The sequence below is a fragment of the Corapipo altera genome, unplaced genomic scaffold (genome assembly GCF_003945725.1).
Source record: "Corapipo altera isolate COAL_440 unplaced genomic scaffold, ASM394572v1 22b, whole genome shotgun sequence".
In the NCBI taxonomy this organism is placed as follows: Eukaryota; Metazoa; Chordata; class Aves; order Passeriformes; family Pipridae; genus Corapipo; species Corapipo altera.
This window is the reverse complement of record NW_020884876.1, coordinates 17,731,938-17,752,969: the sequence shown is the minus strand read 5'-3', so window position 1 is coordinate 17,752,969 and position 21,032 is coordinate 17,731,938. Positions and strand designations below refer to the sequence as shown.

General features: G+C 35.3%; 1 protein-coding gene across 1 annotated transcript in view; it reads right to left on the bottom strand.

Annotated features, from left to right (window-relative positions):
- Positions 1-242: 242 nt before the first annotated feature.
- PDGFC (platelet derived growth factor C) overlaps positions 243-21,032 on the bottom strand; it is a 123,620-nt gene continuing 102,830 nt past the window's right edge. The window contains exons 4-6 of the mRNA XM_027636180.1: positions 8,178-8,385; positions 2,538-2,755; positions 243-1,884 (exon numbers count right to left, since the gene is read on the bottom strand). Coding sequence (XP_027491981.1) covers positions 1,768-1,884; positions 2,538-2,755; positions 8,178-8,385 — 543 coding nt within the window. The 3' untranslated portion in view covers positions 243-1,767. The remainder of the gene's footprint in view (positions 1,885-2,537; positions 2,756-8,177; positions 8,386-21,032) is intronic.

Below are 21,032 nucleotides of genomic sequence, written 5' to 3'. Positions count from 1 at the left end.
ATTTGATGGCTTCACATCCCCACACTTTTGAATATTTTGAATGTTTATACAAATAGCATCACATTCATTTCTCCTCTTTTTCTTCTTGTGGATTTACACTAATGCAGAATTATTAAAACAAGTGAAAGTCTTGGTAACAGAAGACTTCTGTTTTCAGAGCTGACTTTCAAAACAATAAGGAGAAAATCACCATCTTAACTTTGCACATTGAACAGATACAAATATGCAGCCACACTGAAACATTTATTCTCCCAAAATTAGCATTATTACTTTATTTTGTGATTCATTACAATCTGAAAATCCAATAGTCAAAAAAATAAACTAGGTATAATGTTAAAGCATTTTACAAGCAAAATACTTTACTGTTGCCTTTTCAATTTGCATAGGGTGGGATAAGTGTATTGGTTAAAGAATATACATACAGAAGAACAATACCATAGTTCATCAAACTATGCAGAGTGTTATGTTCCTGTGAGTGAACAGTACTCAAACAGCTATAACTGTCAATGGAAAACCATACACTTCAACATTAACAAGGCTGCCTTCCCATGACATTGATGCATCATGAAGGCTACAAGCCACTGGTTTCTTTTCTTACCGGTTTCTTTTCTTCTACTTTAAGAAATTAAAGTTAAACAAGCCAGAATGCATCCATCTATGCTCATTTCTTTTCTACCTGAACAAAGGCCAGTATAGAGAGAGGGAATCTTTAAAGTCAGCTTCTGAAACCGCTTATAGTAATGTCTGTCCCTCATATTTTTAGTCTCATGGAGTGAGCAAGCTTAGAGCTTCATCCACACATCTCTATTATTATGGTGCATCCAGGTAAAAAACTGTATTTTTTCACTATGCAGAAACAAACTGAAATGAGATCACGTTTCTTTCCCACTATAACCACATCTCTGTTCCTCCAGCTGTACATATCTGGCTTTAAAGTCTCACAAAGCTAAAAAATAGTTGATCTAGGTTGTAATAAAAAAAAGAATATTAAATACCTTTGGTAAAAATAGATATATTTAACAAGTTTAGAAAAGCAAATAGTTATACTGTCAAAAGGAGAATATAAAAATGTACACAATAAAAAAATAACAAACAAACCAACCAAAAATCATCAGCTATTATACTAAGAATAAAGGCGATGTTCTTTTCAATGTTTTCTTCCTTAGATCATGTTATTGTCCAGTCTTCCTTCTAAAAGGCAGGAGCTTTACTAGAGTGCATGGAAAAATCCAGTCCTTCCTACCAGCATTAGAGAAATTAAGTATAATTCGGAGCAAGACAGTCTGTTTTAGCCCAAGTTTATACAACAGAGAACGCTTTGATTTAGAGTACGTAGGCATAGCTGAACACAGAAAGAAAGATGTCAGGTGTTTTCAACCAGAGGCCAGGTGCACTGGAGCTGTAGAAATGAGATGGCCAGCAGAATCAAGTCTCCATGATGTCAGCCTTCTAACTCTATTTCTACTCCTAAATTATAAATCCATGTATTGTCAAGAAAATTGTGGGGATAACAACAATACATATATTTTAAATCCCTCATTGATGCCTTTCTCCCATCCTTTCACTGGGCCTCCAAACAGAGCTGTCACACAACATATAATCCCAGTTTGGCTTCTCCTGTTTTTAGAGATCACTGTAAATCTTGAAGATGGAAGATCCCCAAAGCAAACAACTGAGATTACAGAAGGAGATAATGCACAAGCCCCATAATAGAATCAGCCACTGATTGAATGTGCTTTGAAAGAAAACAGCACAATTAAATCATGTTTATCCTTCAGTATTCCCTTTGCAAACACAGTCACACTCCTCGTGGTGTTCCAAGGGTACATCTGTCAATGATTTATGCAATCCCCGGACACCAATCCTTGGTTTCAGCTGAAGAACCTGAAGGGGAAGAAGTCAAGCATCAAGAAAAGAGCAGGTGTTTCATCACACACCTAGGCTATGAGCTAGATTGCACTCGAAACACACTGGATGACAGGAAGCATATTAAAAAAAAATTCTTCATTAATTCTACCTCCTTATTACTATTTTTTCTTTTACCTCAAGCCCTTTATAAAATTGATTAAATCTTGTTGAACATGATTAAATCATGTTGCTATACCAAAGAAGAGTCTTGCAGTTTCAGATTTCTACCTATTTAAGACCTAATAGTAGAATTACCCAATTGGATAATTCTATAATAAGTAATTGTAGTTATAGATTTATAGTAATGGAAATGGACAAATATCCATTTCTCCATAAAGCTGGCATCTATCACTAGAGAAAGCAGAACAAAAGGTATGGTTGTAATGTGTTTGAACTGCACTAGTAAACAAATATCTCAGAAACGAATTAATAGTTGCACAGAATAGTATTTTAACAAGCAGATACTACTTTTTTCAATTTAATACCTAATTAAAATGCTAAAAAATGTACTTACACTGATAATACATAAAATATTTTAGAATTAATATTGGTGCATTCCTTTAGTAAAAACAAAGTCCTTAATTGGCTTTCAGTATTTCCAAACATGCAAATGTAAAAAAGGCGTGTACCTCATGGTATTTTTTGGTGACTTTTGTTGGCACACATTGGCACTCATTGCAGTTCTGTTGACAACAGGCACAGTTTCCACCACAACGTTTAACCAGGAGACACAATGGCCAGAAGATGGTGTCAGTTCGCTTCAGCTCCTCCCTCAGTGACACTGAGAAGTTGCGAGGAGTACAACTATACAGCCGCACCTCCTCCTTTAGGAGGTTGAGATCAACCACTGCAAAAAGACAAAGAAACTGATGCTTTTCTGATTCACAATCCAAGTTCATTGGTAGTAAACCAACTTCAGCAGTGGAGAACCCCTGAGGAAGGTTCACTTTTGTGCAGGCGGTACAGGTTCAGCACAAAAGTATAATACTGCAGTTATATGAATACCATGAAACCTAAATGGAATGATCGCTGCATAGTAATAGTCACCAATTATTTTATAATTGCCAACTGGCAAAGTTGGCTCAAATTAAACAAAGCAAGCTTTGGCTACTATGTTCCAGTATATATTTTATAAAATCAACCTTAATGGAATTCTTTTTGTTCATACTAATACTCTGAGCTCTAGTGTTGCTATTCTATAATCATTTTGGATTGGACAAGTACACAGCAATCAGAATCCTGCAAAATTTCAAAGGTGTTTTAACTCATTTGCATAAAGCATTCAAACTTGATAAAATTTCAATTATTGCTTCTTTGCAAGGGTGATGTAAGTACAAGAAAGAATCAAACCATTTATATCTAAGCAGAATTTTTGGACTAAGAACTTCAAGAAGTTGTCATCATCAGTGAATTTTGCACAGAATAAATAAGTGAACAAGACTGTGTACCTATGTAACTATTAGTAGGCTCCATTTTCCCCTCCTCCTTCACAGCAGCATATATGTGAATTTCTGTTGTTTCTCTAGGTTTTATTTTCTCTTAATGTGTCTTAAAAAAAAGTTCCTCCTTGTAAGCACCTAACTTGAAGTGCAAGTTAAAGACATTAATATTTGGAACCAGTTTCCCTATAAACTGGTTCTACTGTATCACAGTAAATTTTACTATGTCAGTGGTTGAACAGCAAGCTCATGAAAAGCTCTGAAACAGGACATGCTCCTTTAGGTTCACCTTAGCTGCACAGTCAAGAAATAACAGGCCTTGAAAGAAGCAGTTAAAATTGAAAGAAAAAAAAAAAGAGAAACACTGAAAAAAAAAAGTGAAAAGCAATGTAAATTGATTTATTTCAGAAAAGTCACGATAATAACCATGATCTGGGATATTTTGTCTGAACTGTTTTTCTCCAAACCTATCATTAAAGAGCAGAAGTAATGTCTAATTCACAGGGATACTTTCTCTGGTAAAAAAAAAGAAAAATAGAAAAAGAAAACCCGATGATGACGTGGCTACTCAGATGGTTGAAACAGAAGCCTCAAACAAAGTGGAAAAGATCTTTAATCAACTGGTTTTGAGCTAAATCAAAAAGAAATCAGGGGGAAAATATCGCAGTGCATTGATATTACTTTTAAAAATACTTTCTATTTGTTGTTATCCATTCATAAATCAAAAGATATGCAATAAAGCTAAAACAAGTTTTTGATCTTAATCATCTTCTAGAGAAATACCTTTTTTTCCTCTCTACTTACTATATAAAGAGTCTCTAGAGGTCATCAAGGAGAACTTCAGCCTATCAAGGCAAGATAACACTTCTTAATTTTATTTAAACACATAAGAAACAAGGAGAATTTAGAAGCTGCTAGTAGAAATGCTCATTGGTACAATCCCAGGAGCAGATCTTTGTGAAGGAATTTTAGTCCACGCTTCTTCGAACAGTTCTTCTGCAGACCATATCCATATATTGGCATCCATAAGTAAGGATTAATTGCAAAAGGTCAGTTAAACATGCTAAAGCCTTTCTCTCCTTGCACTTACAGTGAATGCCAAGCTGCGGCACTTCATTCCATCACTATCAGGTTAACACAGGTTCCTAAATAAACAAACTGATTTTTAAGAGGGGGGAGTGTATACTAACTCCAATACGGTTACTGATAGGACACCAGCCTGCCTCCCACACTGCAAGAGCATTCCTTGGAGAAGGGAGCAAAGGACAAGAGGGACAAAACTTCCGGGGGAGAGATTCACTGTGAGAAATCAGAAATTATTTAAGCTCTTCTGATCAGCTAATAGCTCTAGGCTGAATCATTTAGAGGGTGGACATGTCTACCTCCATTAATCAAGGACTATACACAGGAATGGAGTACTTCTTTCTTATGTTACATTTTTAAACATATAATAACTGAACTGTCTGAAGGAGGATAAAATGCCTAAAGCACGATGTGAGAAATGCTTGTTCTGCTAATACTTTCTACTGGTAGCTTGTTTCTGCAGAGACTGATATGCTTGGAACTGTGAATTTAAAGAAGCTAAGCCTACATGCTGCTCAGCCCTTCACCATGAGACATTGAAAGTGGAAGCTGAGCACTGACAGCTCTTCCTGCAAGTCCACCAACCAGTGGGAAAGAGATGCCTGCCTTCTGGCAGCCCCCAGTGGAATGCACCAATTTCCCAGTGCTAGCTGTAGTTATAACACAGAGAAAAGGGCAATGCACTAAAATAAGCAGAGTGTTACACATTCTGTCACAAAATTGAAATGAATTTGAACTGAACCTCTCAGACATGCAGACATGAATTTTAAAAGGGTTCTGTGGAAGAGCATGAAGTCAGCTCTTAGCAGATATATTTCAGTATGCCATACTGTTACAACAGGCTTCAGGAGAGATGAACAAATGTCATGTTTGATTTTCATGCTTTAAAATGTATTAAGGTATATTGCTATGATACTTCACAATGAACCCTTGCCCTACCTTATGTAATTCAATTTCATTAAAAGGTCTGTGGCAAATTTATCTAGTGCTTATATAATCACTTCTTTGAAGTGTGTGAATGAAGCTGTTATTTTTTCAAAGAGTAGCTGTCTGTTCAAAATTTATTTTAACACACTGTGGGCATGAAGCTAGATGAGAGAATGTATATATTCCCTTAAAAGTGTTTACTTAACCACAATAAAAGGTTATGTGGATTTCCCAAGTGCACTGAGTTACAGTACCTGTTATAATGTGAACATTTAAACACTCCTTCAACTTGGCTTCCACTCATGTATCATGTCTGACACAACAGTCAGAGTTCCTTTGTCTAGCACTAGTTCAGGAGGAATACAAGGCTCTGCAGTAGCATATAAATGAGAAACACTAAAATAAAAATAAAGCGAGAAGGAAAAAAAGGGAGGAAAAAAATGTAGATATAGGTAGGTCTACAGTAAAGTGTACATCACTGGCACATACAACTGAACTAATCCATGTTCACATCAGCCTGAAATTAACTGTGTTCTGCAATTGGCAATGCAATGATCTGGCATCTTCTGGGACATGTATTGAGTCCCTCGGGAAACTTCTTTCCCAAAACATTTTTCCAGCTGGATGCTGTTCTCAAAGTCAAGGAAACAAACTAAATTCTGGTTGGGGCACTTGTGTGTGAGCACAGATAGCAGCAGGATGGTTTTCATTCCTAAGCACTTTGGAGATGTTCCTGGGAGTGTTAAGTTTTTTACTGGCTTCTACAACAGGAGTTGCTACAAAATCCCAAACAAGAAGTAAAAAAAAAATAAAATAATCACATAACTATATGAAAAAAGCATTTGCTAAGGACAATGGTTGGACTGTGACTATTTTTCCTCTTCGAGTAGGCTTCAGAATATGATCTAATGATTATAGATTTCAGTGGGAAGCAATGGGATAAGTTTTTTGTAGAGCAAAATATATTTTATTTTTAAGTATGCTTAATATTATAAAAGAATTCAGGACTATATTTAGACATCAAAGCCTCTGAATTGGTGTGTCTTTGTTCCTGGTTAGAAGTTTCTGGACACATTTTATCCAGAGAAAACATCAGAGGCAGTTCTGTGGAATTTAGGTTGTCTAAATATAGCCTTTTTCATACAAGTTATTAAGTAGGAGTAGAGGACACTTCTCTACTAAAGTAACATTCACTTTTAATTACATGTTCATGAAAGCAGGACAGTAATTTAGCTTTTCCATTGAAACATTGCAAAAATGAAACTGATCTAATCATAGAATCAAAGAGTTTGAGAAAACCCAAAAATTTTAGGGCATGCACTTCTCCCAAACATTTCTTAAAAGTTTTTGAAATACAGCAAACATACTACTTGAGGGAATAACACGGGGGAGGGAAAAAAAAAAAAAAAAGGTTTGCTTTTTCTCTCTCTTGAATAGACCTAACAGTTAATACTATGTCATCTCAACTGGACAAATTTTTCACCTCAGGCTATTACATTACAGACTCCATAATGCAGTCTGAGGGTGGTCTCTTTAAGATAAATGTGGCAATACCATGCTATGTTTATTCAGTGGAAAAATCTATTTTAGCATCTAATTAGAAGTCTTTAAAAGATTTACTCTGATAGTTTCTTTCTAAGATATGTCTTGCAAGGAGTTGCTTTTGTCTATACAGATGTTATCCAACACCTGCATTTTAGTTTATGTAAGTTTTCACAAGCTACATTTTGTTTTTCTCCCACTTATTGTATGCTTAGTACATACATTTGGCAAATACCGAATCTCTTTAATTAAGGAAGTGTTAAATGACTATCTGAGAGGTATGGTCCATTGCTGAGAGCTTTTAAAGGTATTTCCTCCTCTCTGGTTCTTGATTTAGCTGCTGTGTGCACAGCTGTAGCAACGCAGGTAGAGTACAAAGGTTGATCTCTAGGCTCTGATCCAAGAATGAGCTGTCAAAATCTTAAATTTGAGTTATGAAAGGTTTTACTTCTTCTCTTTTCTTGCTGATCAGATGATAATCTAGTCTACATCTGTCAACAGAGAAGTGTATTCAGTTTTGCTCATATGTTTTCATGCTGTATGGTGGGTAAGGAAAGCGGTATTGCCTGCATGCTATCCATCCACACAGAATCCATAAACATGAAATAGTGGGTAGCATCTGGATGATATGTGGTAGGAAATCCATGAGTGTCAAAAGCAGATGGAAGAAAATGTCTTGCTGAACAATAGCTCTACAAGTTTTGAAAACATAACCTACTTTACAACTGATGAAGTTGACAACTGCATGACAAACCAGACCTGGACACAGGGATTTCATAAGATATCATCAAAGAGAGACATTTAGGTAATTGCTCTCAATTTATTTCGTGTAGAGACTGGAAAAATTCTAAGGATATAAACCACTCGTTCACACAATATAGTAAGAAATTACCAATGCCAAACAAAAAATAAAGTTTTGCCCTCTATAATAAAATAAACCCACAAAGTTCGATTATGTTACCCCATCAAGATGCCCTGTTACTTTGTGGAAATAAAGATCTCCCAGGTTCCCTATAGGAAACTACCTTGTTTGTTTCCTTATTTTTTATCCCCATTTGCTGTTTTATCCTGCTAAATTCCTTTAAGTTTTGAGTTTAGTCATTGTCATTTCTCAAATAATACAATGGTGAGAACAGCTAACAACGATAACTGCTGTGTTTCTAACATATTCTTTTCTTGGAACTAAAACTTAAGGTGAAGAATGCTCTTAATTACTGTTTCTTTATAAAGAAATGATACACGTAGAAAGCTGCAAGACCAGAAAGAAGAGTAATTTACCTCTTGATTTCCTCCCATGAATGTACGCTTTTCCAAGAAGTTGCCACGTTGGCCTGTACAAATCCTCCAAATCCAGTTGCCACCGATCTGGTTCAAGATACCGGATAAGGTCTTCCACAGTACTAAATCCAGCAACGGCATTGTTTAACACATCTAATGGTAAAGCTGATGGGGGTAGCAAGGATGGGCTAGGTGCTTCTGTGTGGTGCTGCAATCAAAGCCAAAAGAGCACCAGTCAGAGGGTTAATGGATCTGCTTTGACAAAGTGCTATATTTTATGGAGTTACATAGCTGGGAAAGTTTATAAATGGCTAGCTTTTTCCAAAGTACAGTTTATTGAATAAGACAAATGACAAGAGTCAGAAAGTACCTTATTATTCTTTAGCAATAATTGTAAACAAACTTCTTCTACACAGTTTTTCTGCTTCTTATATTTGTAGCATTGCAGCTAGCATGCCACTACACCTGTCCTTTGAAAATGTTCAGCGAGTGACTGACGGGACTTAAGAAATAGAACAAAGAGTGATTTGAAAATGTGGCCCCACTACAGGCAATTACTGTAACCCTCTAGAAATCTGACACATTTCACATTCTGCCTTTCCTCGGAAACTTAGCTACAATTTTTGTCTTCTTGTCCTTCAACGTAAAACATGAACATACCCTAGTACAAAGACAGCAAATATTCTTGTTCTCATCTATAGATAAAAAAAGTGCACCAGTTGTGTTTTGTACAGTGCTAAGAATTACATGTCTGGTTAAACAATAATGAACAGAGTAATAACAACATCTAGCATAACTAAAATAATGTTCCAAAAGTACTCAAAAGTACTTAAATGCTGAAATTGAGTACTGAAAAAGTCTATGTACTTTCCCACAGCACAAATCTCACTGACAAACTCACTGAATCAGTAGTACTTAGTCATAGAAAATTCAAGCGAAGTGAGGCTTTTCTTTTTGCTCACTTTACAATCCATTTCAAAATTATGCATTGGTTTGTACTTTCAAAAGAATAAAAACAGGCAGGAAGGGAAGACTAAGTGGGAAGCTGCTTTTGCAGTACCGTGAATTCCTTTAGGCTTTTATATACAGACTTCACTACAGAAATCATGTCCATAGTACTACACTAGAGCAATTCACCTGCATCATGTAAGAAAGATGAAGAAAAATTTGAACATACTGCTGATTTAGGGGATGGGAAGGACAAAAATATGTGTGTTTATACATATATATATATATTTTTAAAAATCCTCGTATCACTTAGTGTCAAAATGGCACTCTCAGTACTGTAAGGTGTATATATACTATAATTTTTTCCATCTATAGTGTCAGATCAATGATAGTCATTTACCTTTTCGAAATGATCAGGGAAATTTATGAGAAATTTAAGAGTTATGCTGGAAAAAAAATTAGAAAATAATCCTTGCAACACTACACACTAAACAACAGTTTTCTAAAACACATATGGCTGTGATACATGACATATCAATAATAATATTTTCTTCTTTTGTCCCCTCAATACTAATATATATGCATTTTTGGTTTCAGCTAAAAGTGTGTCTGAAATAGCAGCAAATGCAAGTAACCATCATGGCCTTCCTGTTTTTTGCTTCAAGCTTTTTCTCTCTCTAACTTCAAGAAATGCAATCACTAGAATGATTTGTGCTGCTTTTTAACTGTGAGTCCTGCAAAAATAATACAAAATGTAGGTCTAGTGGGCTGCTACTATTAACTTTACCATATTTTCATCTTGCTAATCATTTCCAATAGAGTTAGTGAAGAAGTTGTTTCCCATTCTGGAGGTTTCAAAACATTTAAATATTTCTCTTCCTCTTCCATCCATTACCCACATTAAAAATAGTAACATGCTGATCCATCTATTAGGTTATGATAATAAAGCAACAGATTCTGGTCTATAATTTAAATAGCTGCTCTTAGCAAAATATGCTGCTCAGCAAGCTTCAAAACAGTGATGTGACACGGTAATTCAGATGGTCAAAAAAAGAAACATTCCAGAATTTTTCTTCCTGTTTTTCTGCATGATGATGTATTTGCAACAGTCACATTTCCTGGTTTGAAGGTGTAGGGTTTTGCCAAGGTGAAAAACAAAATCAGTGGTAGAATCACATGGTAGAACTAGCACCTGACAGAAGAAAAAAAACCAAAACCAATCTTCTATTTTGTTTCCAGCTGAAGAAATTACTTCAGTGTCTCACTGCTACTGGGATTAAAACCTGTTGGATCCCAGATAAAAATGCATTGGTCTAGAATCTATTTCTATATTCACACCTTAAAACACGCACACCAAGCATTACATTTATAGCAAGTAACCCATCAATTTATGGTACTCTGGATTCAACTGACATTTGCCTGAGCTAGAATGATACTAAGATATGGTGAATCATTGCACAGTGGTAATACAATTAAAGTTGCCATCACTTCCTAATCATTCTCACAGCACACAAAAATGTGAAGAAAAAGTAACTGAAGCAGTAATATTACACAACTTGGAAGATGAATGTTTTGGAATAAAGTCATTAAAATCTCAAGATTAAGAATGTTTTTCCCAATAATCTTTAAAGTTAGTAAACCTAAATTACAGTTACAATGTACCAAAGATTAGAAAGATAGCTGATATCATAAAGCTATAAATGCTGTAAATTATATTATGACATAACAACCTTTATGAAATCTCAATGAATTGTTTTATATAAGTGCTAATTCCAATTATACTTTACATTGTTTTAACTTGCTAATAGGTAGTAATTATTTTATATTTTTAATTTTTTGGACAGAACATCCAGTGCAGCATAAACAGTACTCCTTTCTTTTACTAAAATTATATATCGGAATTTTATACAATTTATAATTACACTCAGCTTTCTCTTTGTTTGTCTTCTGTAGGCAATATTTACACATATAGTAAAGTTTTACTCTCAGAATAGAAAACAGGAGAAATGACCTAATGCAAGAAATTAAAATTCGACTTCATTAATGGTACATACCTTTTAGAACAAGCAAATACGTCACTTTTGTGTAACTCTGAAATGTAGCATCATATCTGCAACTTCAAAACGTTGAAATGCTCCTTAAATGGAGCTTCCATTCACTTTACAGCAGGTTCATCACTCTTATTTTAATTTAATCTACATCTCTCTTGACAGTCCTACTCAGACCCCCACCTCCACTTGCATGCCTGACCCAAACTGATGTTTCCAAGCCACTCCCGGTGCAGTGCTGCCAACATCAGTACTCAGTAGGTGCCAGAGATGCAATTTCACTGCAGAATGATGGTGTGAAAGCCTCACAGGAGGGGCACTGACCATCTCTGTTTTGCTACACAATGCTGATGGAGACAATGAAGATGATCTTATAATGTAGTAGTCATTTGTCAACTGTACATCTATTGTATATCTGGCATCACCTTCACAGAACTGTATGTTTCCCCTAACAGGTCAGCTAGCAAATAATCAGCTTTGATATAACAGATATTTATTTATCTGACAGGGGAGACATAACACAAGACAGCAGACACTTCTGCTTTCCAAATATAGTAGTTAACGCAAAATAACTTTCCTGACAGAGACCATTTTTTGGGAAGTGATGTTCTTTAAGCTCTTCTACAATAAATACTAATTGACAGTAAATACTTTTTCTGTCATAGAAGTATATTCTTAATTATTACCAATGTTTTAGGCTTGAGATCACCTTTTTTGTTTTTGTTTCCCTGAGCATGAACAATTTCTGTCAAGATAGATCTGACAAATACATCAACAAGTTCTGTATTTTAATGTGATCCCTCTAGTAAAAAAACATTCTGTGGTTTCTATTTTTCTGCCCCGGAAACAATTTCAATTTACTTTAATAAGAATAAATATGTTTAAAACCAAAATGGAGCCAAACAGTTGCATTTTTACTGTTAGTTAAAATGATTCAGAATGAAAACCAGAGCAGAAAACATAGGGCTTCTGCTGGCCTGTAGAACAGCCAAGAATGACAATTAGTATTGGATCAAACAGAATTTTTGTTAGGTCTGTTTATACTGTATTTCTGTACATGCAGGTCACTCTGTCAAAACAAATACCTTATAGAAATCCCCTAAGTTGTTTACAAACGTAGAAGACAGGCCAATAGACAACATTTAGACAACAGTTTAAGATATGGGCAAGGAAAAATGGATGGAAATAATATAAAACCTAACATTACAAGACTATCCAGCCCTGAACATCACACATAACAACACTACCACAGAAAAAATTCAGGGATTAAAATGCATTTTATGGTGCTCACAATGTTAGTTGGCCTTATTAAAGGAATTAAAGGAATCAAAGTTACTATTAAACAAATCTGTCTAACCTCTCTCTCAAAGGGAAAAGGCTAGGACACTATTATAAATCGAATAAGAATGTGACCCTCACTGAAGCAGCAGATCTGAACAAAAAACTTCAACAAATAATTTAAAATTGTCTAGGTGAAGTTCAAACCTAAAGTATGATTTAGTATGTAGCTTAACTTGAAGAGTTGTGATTAATTTCTTGTCCTCTCACGTATATCCAGTGTTATCCTGAACATAGGATTTAGACCAAAGCTTCAAATTGTAAAGCATCTGGAAGTTGCATCTCTTTGCCAGGTCAGAATGACTGTGTATGTGACTGCATCATAAACAAGAGACAATCTTTCTGAAAAAGGACAGCAATATTATTCTCTGCATAGAGCTCCAACAGCTAAGCCATCACAACCAAAAGCACAACAGCTGCTAACACAAACATTTTTAGATTTACTCTGGCACCAGGCATTTCATAGCATACAGGCTTGTGACACAGCCTTATCAAATCTATAAAATGAGCATAAAGACAATTCCTTGTCTCACAAGTTCTGTAAGAGAAGAATACAACCAACTTTTATTAGATGTTCATTATTAGTTTACCTGAAGAATCCAAAATTATGTTAGACAGATATCAGGTATAAATTTGGATGTAGGACTGGATGTTATAACCTTTCCTGTGTACCACTATCCATTTGTTCTTTCCTTGAACTGAACCTGCTCCAAGGATAAACAATTTAGAACAAAACAGCACTCACCTACAACCTACTCAAGATCAGCTCTCAAGCACTATCACGACCTAAGAAAAGCCTTTATTTTGCTCCTATTTCTTAGCACAGGACTGTCAACATACTAACACTACCCTCTTCCGGTTAAAGGAGAGGCAAGAAATAATATTGTTAAATTGCTGCTGCCAGGAGTAAGGAATGTCACGTTTAACAACGCAATAACTGAGTTAAGATTGGAAAAACAAAAACAAGTGAGTCAAATACTTGGTATGACAGGACATTTACAAGTAGTGAATAATATGTCTAAAATAATTACTTCCTCACAAAAGAAATCTCCATTTTTTTTGCATTACTTGTCTTGAAGGAAACATTGTCAAGTAGTTTCTGAGTGACAACCCATTCATCAATTGGCACAGTTTAGAGAAACTATTAAAAATCAGTATGGTTTAACCAGACTAGAAAAGACTCTCCAACAAAAAAACCTCAAAGGAACCTCCTCTCCTCTGAAAGCCAACTAGGATCAGTACTTTGAAAGAAATAACATATTTCTTCTAATGAAATATCCTTCCACCTTTTTTTTTAATTATTATACAAGAAGACTCCAAGTCCTGCTTAGATTTAAAGATATGCTCTTGAAACTTATAGTACATGCACATGCTTGTAACACTAACAATAAAGAAAGGCTGTTTTCTTCCTTTGTAATCACAGGTAGCCCTCCTACTGGCATCATTGAAGCTATGAGAGAAAGTAAACTCTTTTGGAGTTTGCCCTGAGGACACACAAGTTTCTCTGCATAACAATAGCTCTTTCTTTTCTCCTGCAGCAGGTACATGCAGTAATAGGTGCGAAAAGCCTCTAGAAATCCTGGCCTACCTGAAAAAGCACAAACTTTCACTAGCTTGCATGTATGTAATACAAAAAAAGCATTTGCGAGTATCTCACTTCTAAAGACATCTCTCTGCAACATTAACCTGCACCACTGCTATGCAAAATGTTAGTCCTGTTCAAGTTGCAAGGTAGAAGGAAGAGGAGATGATCTGTAGTTGGGCCTGTGTGCAAACACCTAAGTAGAGAAATAAAGTTCCAGGATCCTCTTCTTGTGCCTTTAGCAAAGGAATGAAATAAAAAGAGAATATGCAGAGGCAGACAACCAATTTAGTCTGCCAAAACCAGGGAATAACCAAGGATGTTTAATTGCACATAGAAGAGATGGAAGCCAGGAAGGCCATCACAGTTCCCATCCACAGCAGCACTTTTTACTACTTTAGTTGAAGTTACTGTCACAGCAGCAAGGATGGTTGCATGAGAGACACAGCACTATGGGGCTGCTAAGTAGGTAGGTCTGGTAAAATAAGTTCCAGTGGCACTGAATTAAACATACATGTCATCCAACTATCCTCACTTCAGGGCTGTAACTTCTGCCAGTCAAATGATGCCCGGGTAGGGGCATCAACCCTCCTCAATTTAATCAGATACTGCACATGAGAACCAGACTGCTGGATGATACCCCCCTCTTTCCTGAGCCTCCAGCTCTGCTTTTCACAGGCTCCCTAAATTTTCTGTTCCTATAGTATGCTACAACCTCTTATCAAAAGCTTGTCCAGTTTCTCTTCATATGCATGCAGGGTTTTCCTTTTATCTCACAGAGGACCTTGTTTGCTAAGTATCCATGCATGGGTTTGAACCAATTTACACCTTAAAGCCAGAAATGGCTTTCTGAACTCTAGATGCATATTTTTGTCGCTGCACTTTGAGGATTGCTTTCCAAACCATGCATAATTTCTACTTTCAATAACCACCAATAGGAAAAAGATCACAAAGATCATAAGGGAAAATGAACGCATTTTTGCCTTTCTATCTTTGCCTGTCACAGAGTTTCTGTGCAGTCCACAGGGGAGGCCTGGAATTCTATTTGTGCTGGAAACAACTGGGAGATGTTCTCAAGGAAATTAGCAGGATGGAAACAGCACAGGATGTCACTAATCATCAGTATTCGTCTCACAAATTGCATCTTTTTGCCTGAAGCCTGTGCACACTGACACCTTTAGAAATACACACCATGCGAGTAAGAGACACTCTTGTGAAGACGCAGATGACACATATATAGACCAAGTTCATTAACTCTCAGAGGATGCCATCAATAGCAATAATCTCTGGAAGCCATTTTCAAAAAAATTAGTGGTTAGTTAGTTCTCATCATAAATATAATTCAGTGTATGTACATATATACTTGTGTTTACATATGTATAAAAATACATTTTGCTTTGTCCTGTGATCACATGTATCTCTTGGGAATGGTCCTGTGCAGGCCTAGGAGTTGGACTTGATGATCCTTGTGGGTCCCTTCCAACTCAGAATATTCCATGATCAGTAATAATACACACTAATTCATTTAAAAGGCAAAAAGAAGAAAACTAATGCTCACAGTACTGTCTTATATGGGAGACTTTATTGCCAATACATTTCACCACAATAGTTGTAGAGGTTGCTATTCCTAGGAAATATATACACACAGACAACTATTTGTCTTGCATGGAGTTGCATGAAGTTACTGATTTTTTCAGTGCATCTGGTAAGTCTCACCAAAGTAGCACTACAAAATTACCAAATTTCTCTCTCCTGTTTCTCCTTTACTGGAAGTATTTGTTATTCTACAGAATGATCCAGTGATTCTTGTATTCTTTTAGGTAAGAACTTTCATTCACTGATTTATTCTTTCAGTTAATTAAAGACAGAAGAATTGTATAAACAATTCTGCTTGAAAGCTGTGTCACCAGCATCTCTGGTAAATGCAGAGGTCTCAAACCATGAAGTATACAAATCCCTGCAATCTCTAGAACACAAAAAGCTTGCGGATTCAGGCAGTTAGTTGCAATGGAAGTAAATTCTTGATGCCTTTCAACCTTTGTCATGGATTTTCAACTATACTTTCTTGCATTAGGAATTTTTATACGTAGTAGTGAATGATAAGATTCTAGACAGAAGACTCAAAGTAATGCAAGATCTCTCATGACTTGGACACATTTTGACTCAGTAGACAAAGGCTCAGCCTCATTATTTTGGAATTATGGCCTTATAAAGTTAAACTTCTCTGAGTTGAACAGAGAGCATTTAAAAGCACACAATTAGCCTGTGACGAATCAGATCTAATAGTATAGAACAAGCTATGGCATAGACTGTCTTCAAGACAAGAAGTTTCAAAGTGGAATCAGTATGTCAGTTTTAGTCTACAGTTCCTTCCTCAAATAATTTGTCTTTTTAATTGTTTTCAAATTACTGTAGATATACAAACTAATTTTAGGTTTATTATTCCTGAGTTTGTGTTCCTAGTAAGTATACTTGTGGCAAAGTAATATTTAAATCATAACTACTTTCAAAAACTTAATTTTTAGTGAGCACTCTCTCCTTGTTTATACATTTCTCTCTTCTAAATGAGACTTTAAACAAAATTTACAGTGAGCTCTCCCCACTCCATGTAACTATATATATATATATATATATATATATATATACCATAAGAAAAGGTAACTCTATCTTTCATATCCTACCCTGGTTGTTTATGTACCTCATGGATGTGCACATAGAATGATTATAACTGCAACTTTAAAACCCTAAAACTCAGTGGATAATGTTATATCTTGTACAATTTGAATGCTTAATAAAAATATTTAGTCCAATTCAGACCACGGGCTAAACTAACCTCTATACACACATTTTAAAGAGTATGAACTGTATGTTTGTGTGTTTATACAGATAAAGTATCTGCTGAAAATGACTTAAAATAGACTGTGTATAGGCAAAATGAAGTCCCAAAATAATTTACTGAAATATAATTTTTCTCACCACAATCGTATAAAATCTTTCTTCGGAGAAAGTGCTGAAATGTGTCTTGTGCTTGCAGTATGGTGCTAAAACAGGCAAACCCCTCAATGTCTAAGAAATAATAACCTCCATGTCTGATAGCATTTTGATTTTTGCATTCACAGAACTGTCCTAAAAAAATTAGCAGCTGCAATGAATCATTGCAACACATGGAACACATGAGGGAATGTGCATCTTCTGTAAGTGTTTGCTACAAGTTTGGTTGAATCATTTGTAGAGGATGTTGGCAGCACCTTCTGCCTTGAAGAACCTCTGTGCATGACAGGTGGTTAACTATTCGCATCACATGGGATGGCTGCTGATTCCTGAAGGTTAAGTTTTTAAAACACAAAGTATTTTCCTAAGTAGTAGCTCTGTCCTCCCTCTCTTAGTACCTTCCTTCCAATTCTTCCTTACTAACTACTCACCATCATATTTAAGGACATTTTAATTTTATTCTCTGCCTTATCTATCTCATTATTTAAAGTCAGTCTTGTACCATTTCCAGGGCAGAACTCTATATTGATTACTTGCTGTATTTTCTAATAAGTGTGATGTTTTCTCATCATACTGCTCTCACTGAGGAGTTAACTCTACAGAGACCCTTCTAAAACTACTTCAATATTTCATTACTTTTTGGCTTCCTGAATATATCCTCAATTACCTCTTTATGTTTCAAACATAAGCTCTTATGGTAGCTTGTTTTTTGTTTTGTGCTTGAATTGTGTGTGTGCATGATATTTCATGCAGGATATTTCATGACAATGCATATACAAGTTAAGAGCTGAGTAAGAAGTGCTTTTTCAAACGCTGGTATAAATAAACTCTTTACCTTCTTTTTGTGAATATAAACTTAAATGCAATTTTCTAGGTTTTCCTATTAAAAGAACAAATGAGTCAATGCAAAAAGAAATTCCAAGAATCAGATTGCAGTGGGCATGTACACATAGTCCAATTTTTTTTCAGTTTGCTCAGATCTTAATTCAAATGGAGTTACAGTGATTATTAATCACTACAGTTATAGACACACGTAAAATTCAATCAGGAAACACTGTTACATTTATGATTTACAGAAGTCTTTTTTTTTTTTTTTAATTTTCTGTACACAAAGCTTTAGTTCTTACTTGTCAGGTAGTAGTTGACAAGGAATAAACAGTCAACACAAGTGCAGTTGTTTTAAATAAAAAAAGTTTGTGTATGTTATTCTACAACAGGAGATGTGGCCAGCCCTAGCTGAAGGACATCATTTCTGCAGACATTTTTTTAAATTATTCATTTTACTTAAAATACCTATAAAAGCCCAATCAAATTAAGCAACAACAAGTTGCTTCTTTAAGTTCCCTCTAGGAACTTCCTCACTGGAAATGGGTAGCTATTCTTAAGAAAATGTTTATGTACTCCAGTACATTCATAGGAAGTTCATCAAACATTAAACACTAGGAATGGCTGTTTACAATTGGAAAGTGTAGCTGTCAAGGACAATGAAAATTACTTCTACATTGCATGCAACTTTAATTTGATCTTTCAGTATACATGTTAAATTGCATTCCACAACAGCTTTCTGTTCATTCATATCACAATAAAAGGAACACACCCAACATTCCTGTACAGCAGACATTGCAAATCAGAGCTTGTCCTGCCTTGAAGGTAAAAAGTCCTTGAACAAAGCATTGCTTTACAGGGAAGGAACCCTGTCTCGATCCTCAGGTATCCATTCTTAGGGTGATAAGACACATAAGAAATGCATCATAATTTAAGATTTGTGAAGAAAAATATTTTGTATTATGTGCTTGTGATATGGAAATTTGTTCTATATGTAGCATTCATACCAAAACTCAAAAAACATGGTTGAGACTATGACTACATTGCCCACATAAAGATTCTCACACTTTTTGAGTAAGCCAGATTTAAAATCTGTGAGCTAGCTTTTATAGTCCTATACTGCTAACCATAATGTTGTTCTGACATACACTTAGAGTTCAGCTCTATCTCTTCTACTTATTTTCCACTATCTATAACTCTTAATTCTCATGTTAGCTCATTATACTTTGATATATATTATGCACACAAGTATAGTATATGTGATTACACAAAATTGAAAAGCAAAATTAACTGGTAAAGTATGCTTAATAAGAGAAAATTAAGGAAAAACATTTTAAAATCCCTTGCATTTAGGAGTAAAACTTAGTCTATCTACTCCCTGCTTAGTACAGGACAATGTTCAGCAAAGATCCCACTGAGTTCCCTTCTAGCCTTGCATTTCTGTGATTACATTACAAAGCATCTACCTGGTAGCCCTGACGCTTTTGTAAATTAAGTTGAGGGAAATGCTGAATTCTAGAAACAAATTAATTCTAAATAATTTTAAAATCTGCGCTACAAAATAACTATGCCACAAGGTCTTCTGGATACATAACCAAACACTTTTTTCTTCAGTGATTATTTGTCCATTTTAATCCTTTGGACTTATTATACTAATGGTGTAATAAAAATCAATAACTGCATGCCAGTATAACTAAATATAGAATATTTGGTATAAAAACATGTTTTGGTTTTTTTGCTGCATGTCAACCCACAAGTCCTTAACTCAAATAAGAACAGGAAAATGAATGAAATTACTCCAATTTTGGACTTTAATTTAGCTACTTTCTCTTAGGAAGTCATAGGTCTTTAATAAAAGTTGGGTCCTTGGGAGCAGCAGAAGTTCCTTTGACAGTATCATTTACAATTTCTTTGAAATCTCAAAATCGTATGTAATACAATGCATCTGAGAAGATGGTTTTAGCATCAGCTATAAAAGTAGATGCATTTCTGCCATGCTCAACTTTTCAAAGCCATTTAAAATTGATCTTTCAGAGATGTTTTAAAAGCGGAGTGCTTTGTTCTATTTCTAATAGTCTCCCATGAAATTTTGTGCTGCTTAGAGCATGAACAAATCTATTAAAATAGAATAGGTTGAATTTTAAGGCCACCAGAACTGCTAGCAGTCACACTGACTTGAAGGGATTTCCCTCACATGGCACAGACCTTCATCTCCTTTCACATTACTTCTCTGTTCTTGCACATTCACCATGCTATAAAGGTAAAAAGTCAAAATACTCACCTCTACAAGAAAGGAGGTGCCACACAATAACCCTGCACTGATCTTAACCCTTTTACAAACTACTGCTATATCTTACTGTCACTTTTTTAATTTTTTTTTTTAATTGTGTTTTTCAAAAGCATGATTTTAAAAAGTTGTAAAGCCTTCTACAGAGGAACTCCTCATTCTATTCCCCACATACCCTTTTTTTATAAAAGGTTTTTTAGGACCCATTCGAAAAATTAATATTTACACTCTGAAAAATACTTTCCTGTTTGTATATGTATTTAAAATATCCCTCAGTCTCTTATTTTCCCATTCTCTGATTCAGCAATACTGGGCATTTCTGATGATTTAGTGTAGCATATATGGAACTAATTACAGAACACAAGACATCAAAAACTGTGGTTTTCAAAATTTTAATTAATTGTGGTTTCACAGGCTGCTATTCACTGCAATCCAGGAAGTGGTTAGATGTGGGGTTTATTATCAGTTTAAATAAAAAGTCAAGTGTAAGGCAATGGTTCTACCTGAATTCTCCAGCCCATAAGAAACATGATTTTCTGTGAACTGCAGACATTGTGTAACATGGGGTTCAACAGAACGAAAACAAAGCGATTTGCTGCCCTAGCCTGTTACATTGAAGTCAGTGGCTAACCACAACTTTATCCTTTGATCAAGACACAAAGTGTACTTCACAGCAATATGATTGAAGATGCTAATTTGAATGCCTGATAAAGAACTGCTTCTGAAATAAACCAAATAAGAAGCTAAATTAGGATGATATTAAAAAGGTATTATTTACAAGCATTGCTCACTGACTATATATCTTGATATGTTTTTTCCTGGGCATGAGAGACCGA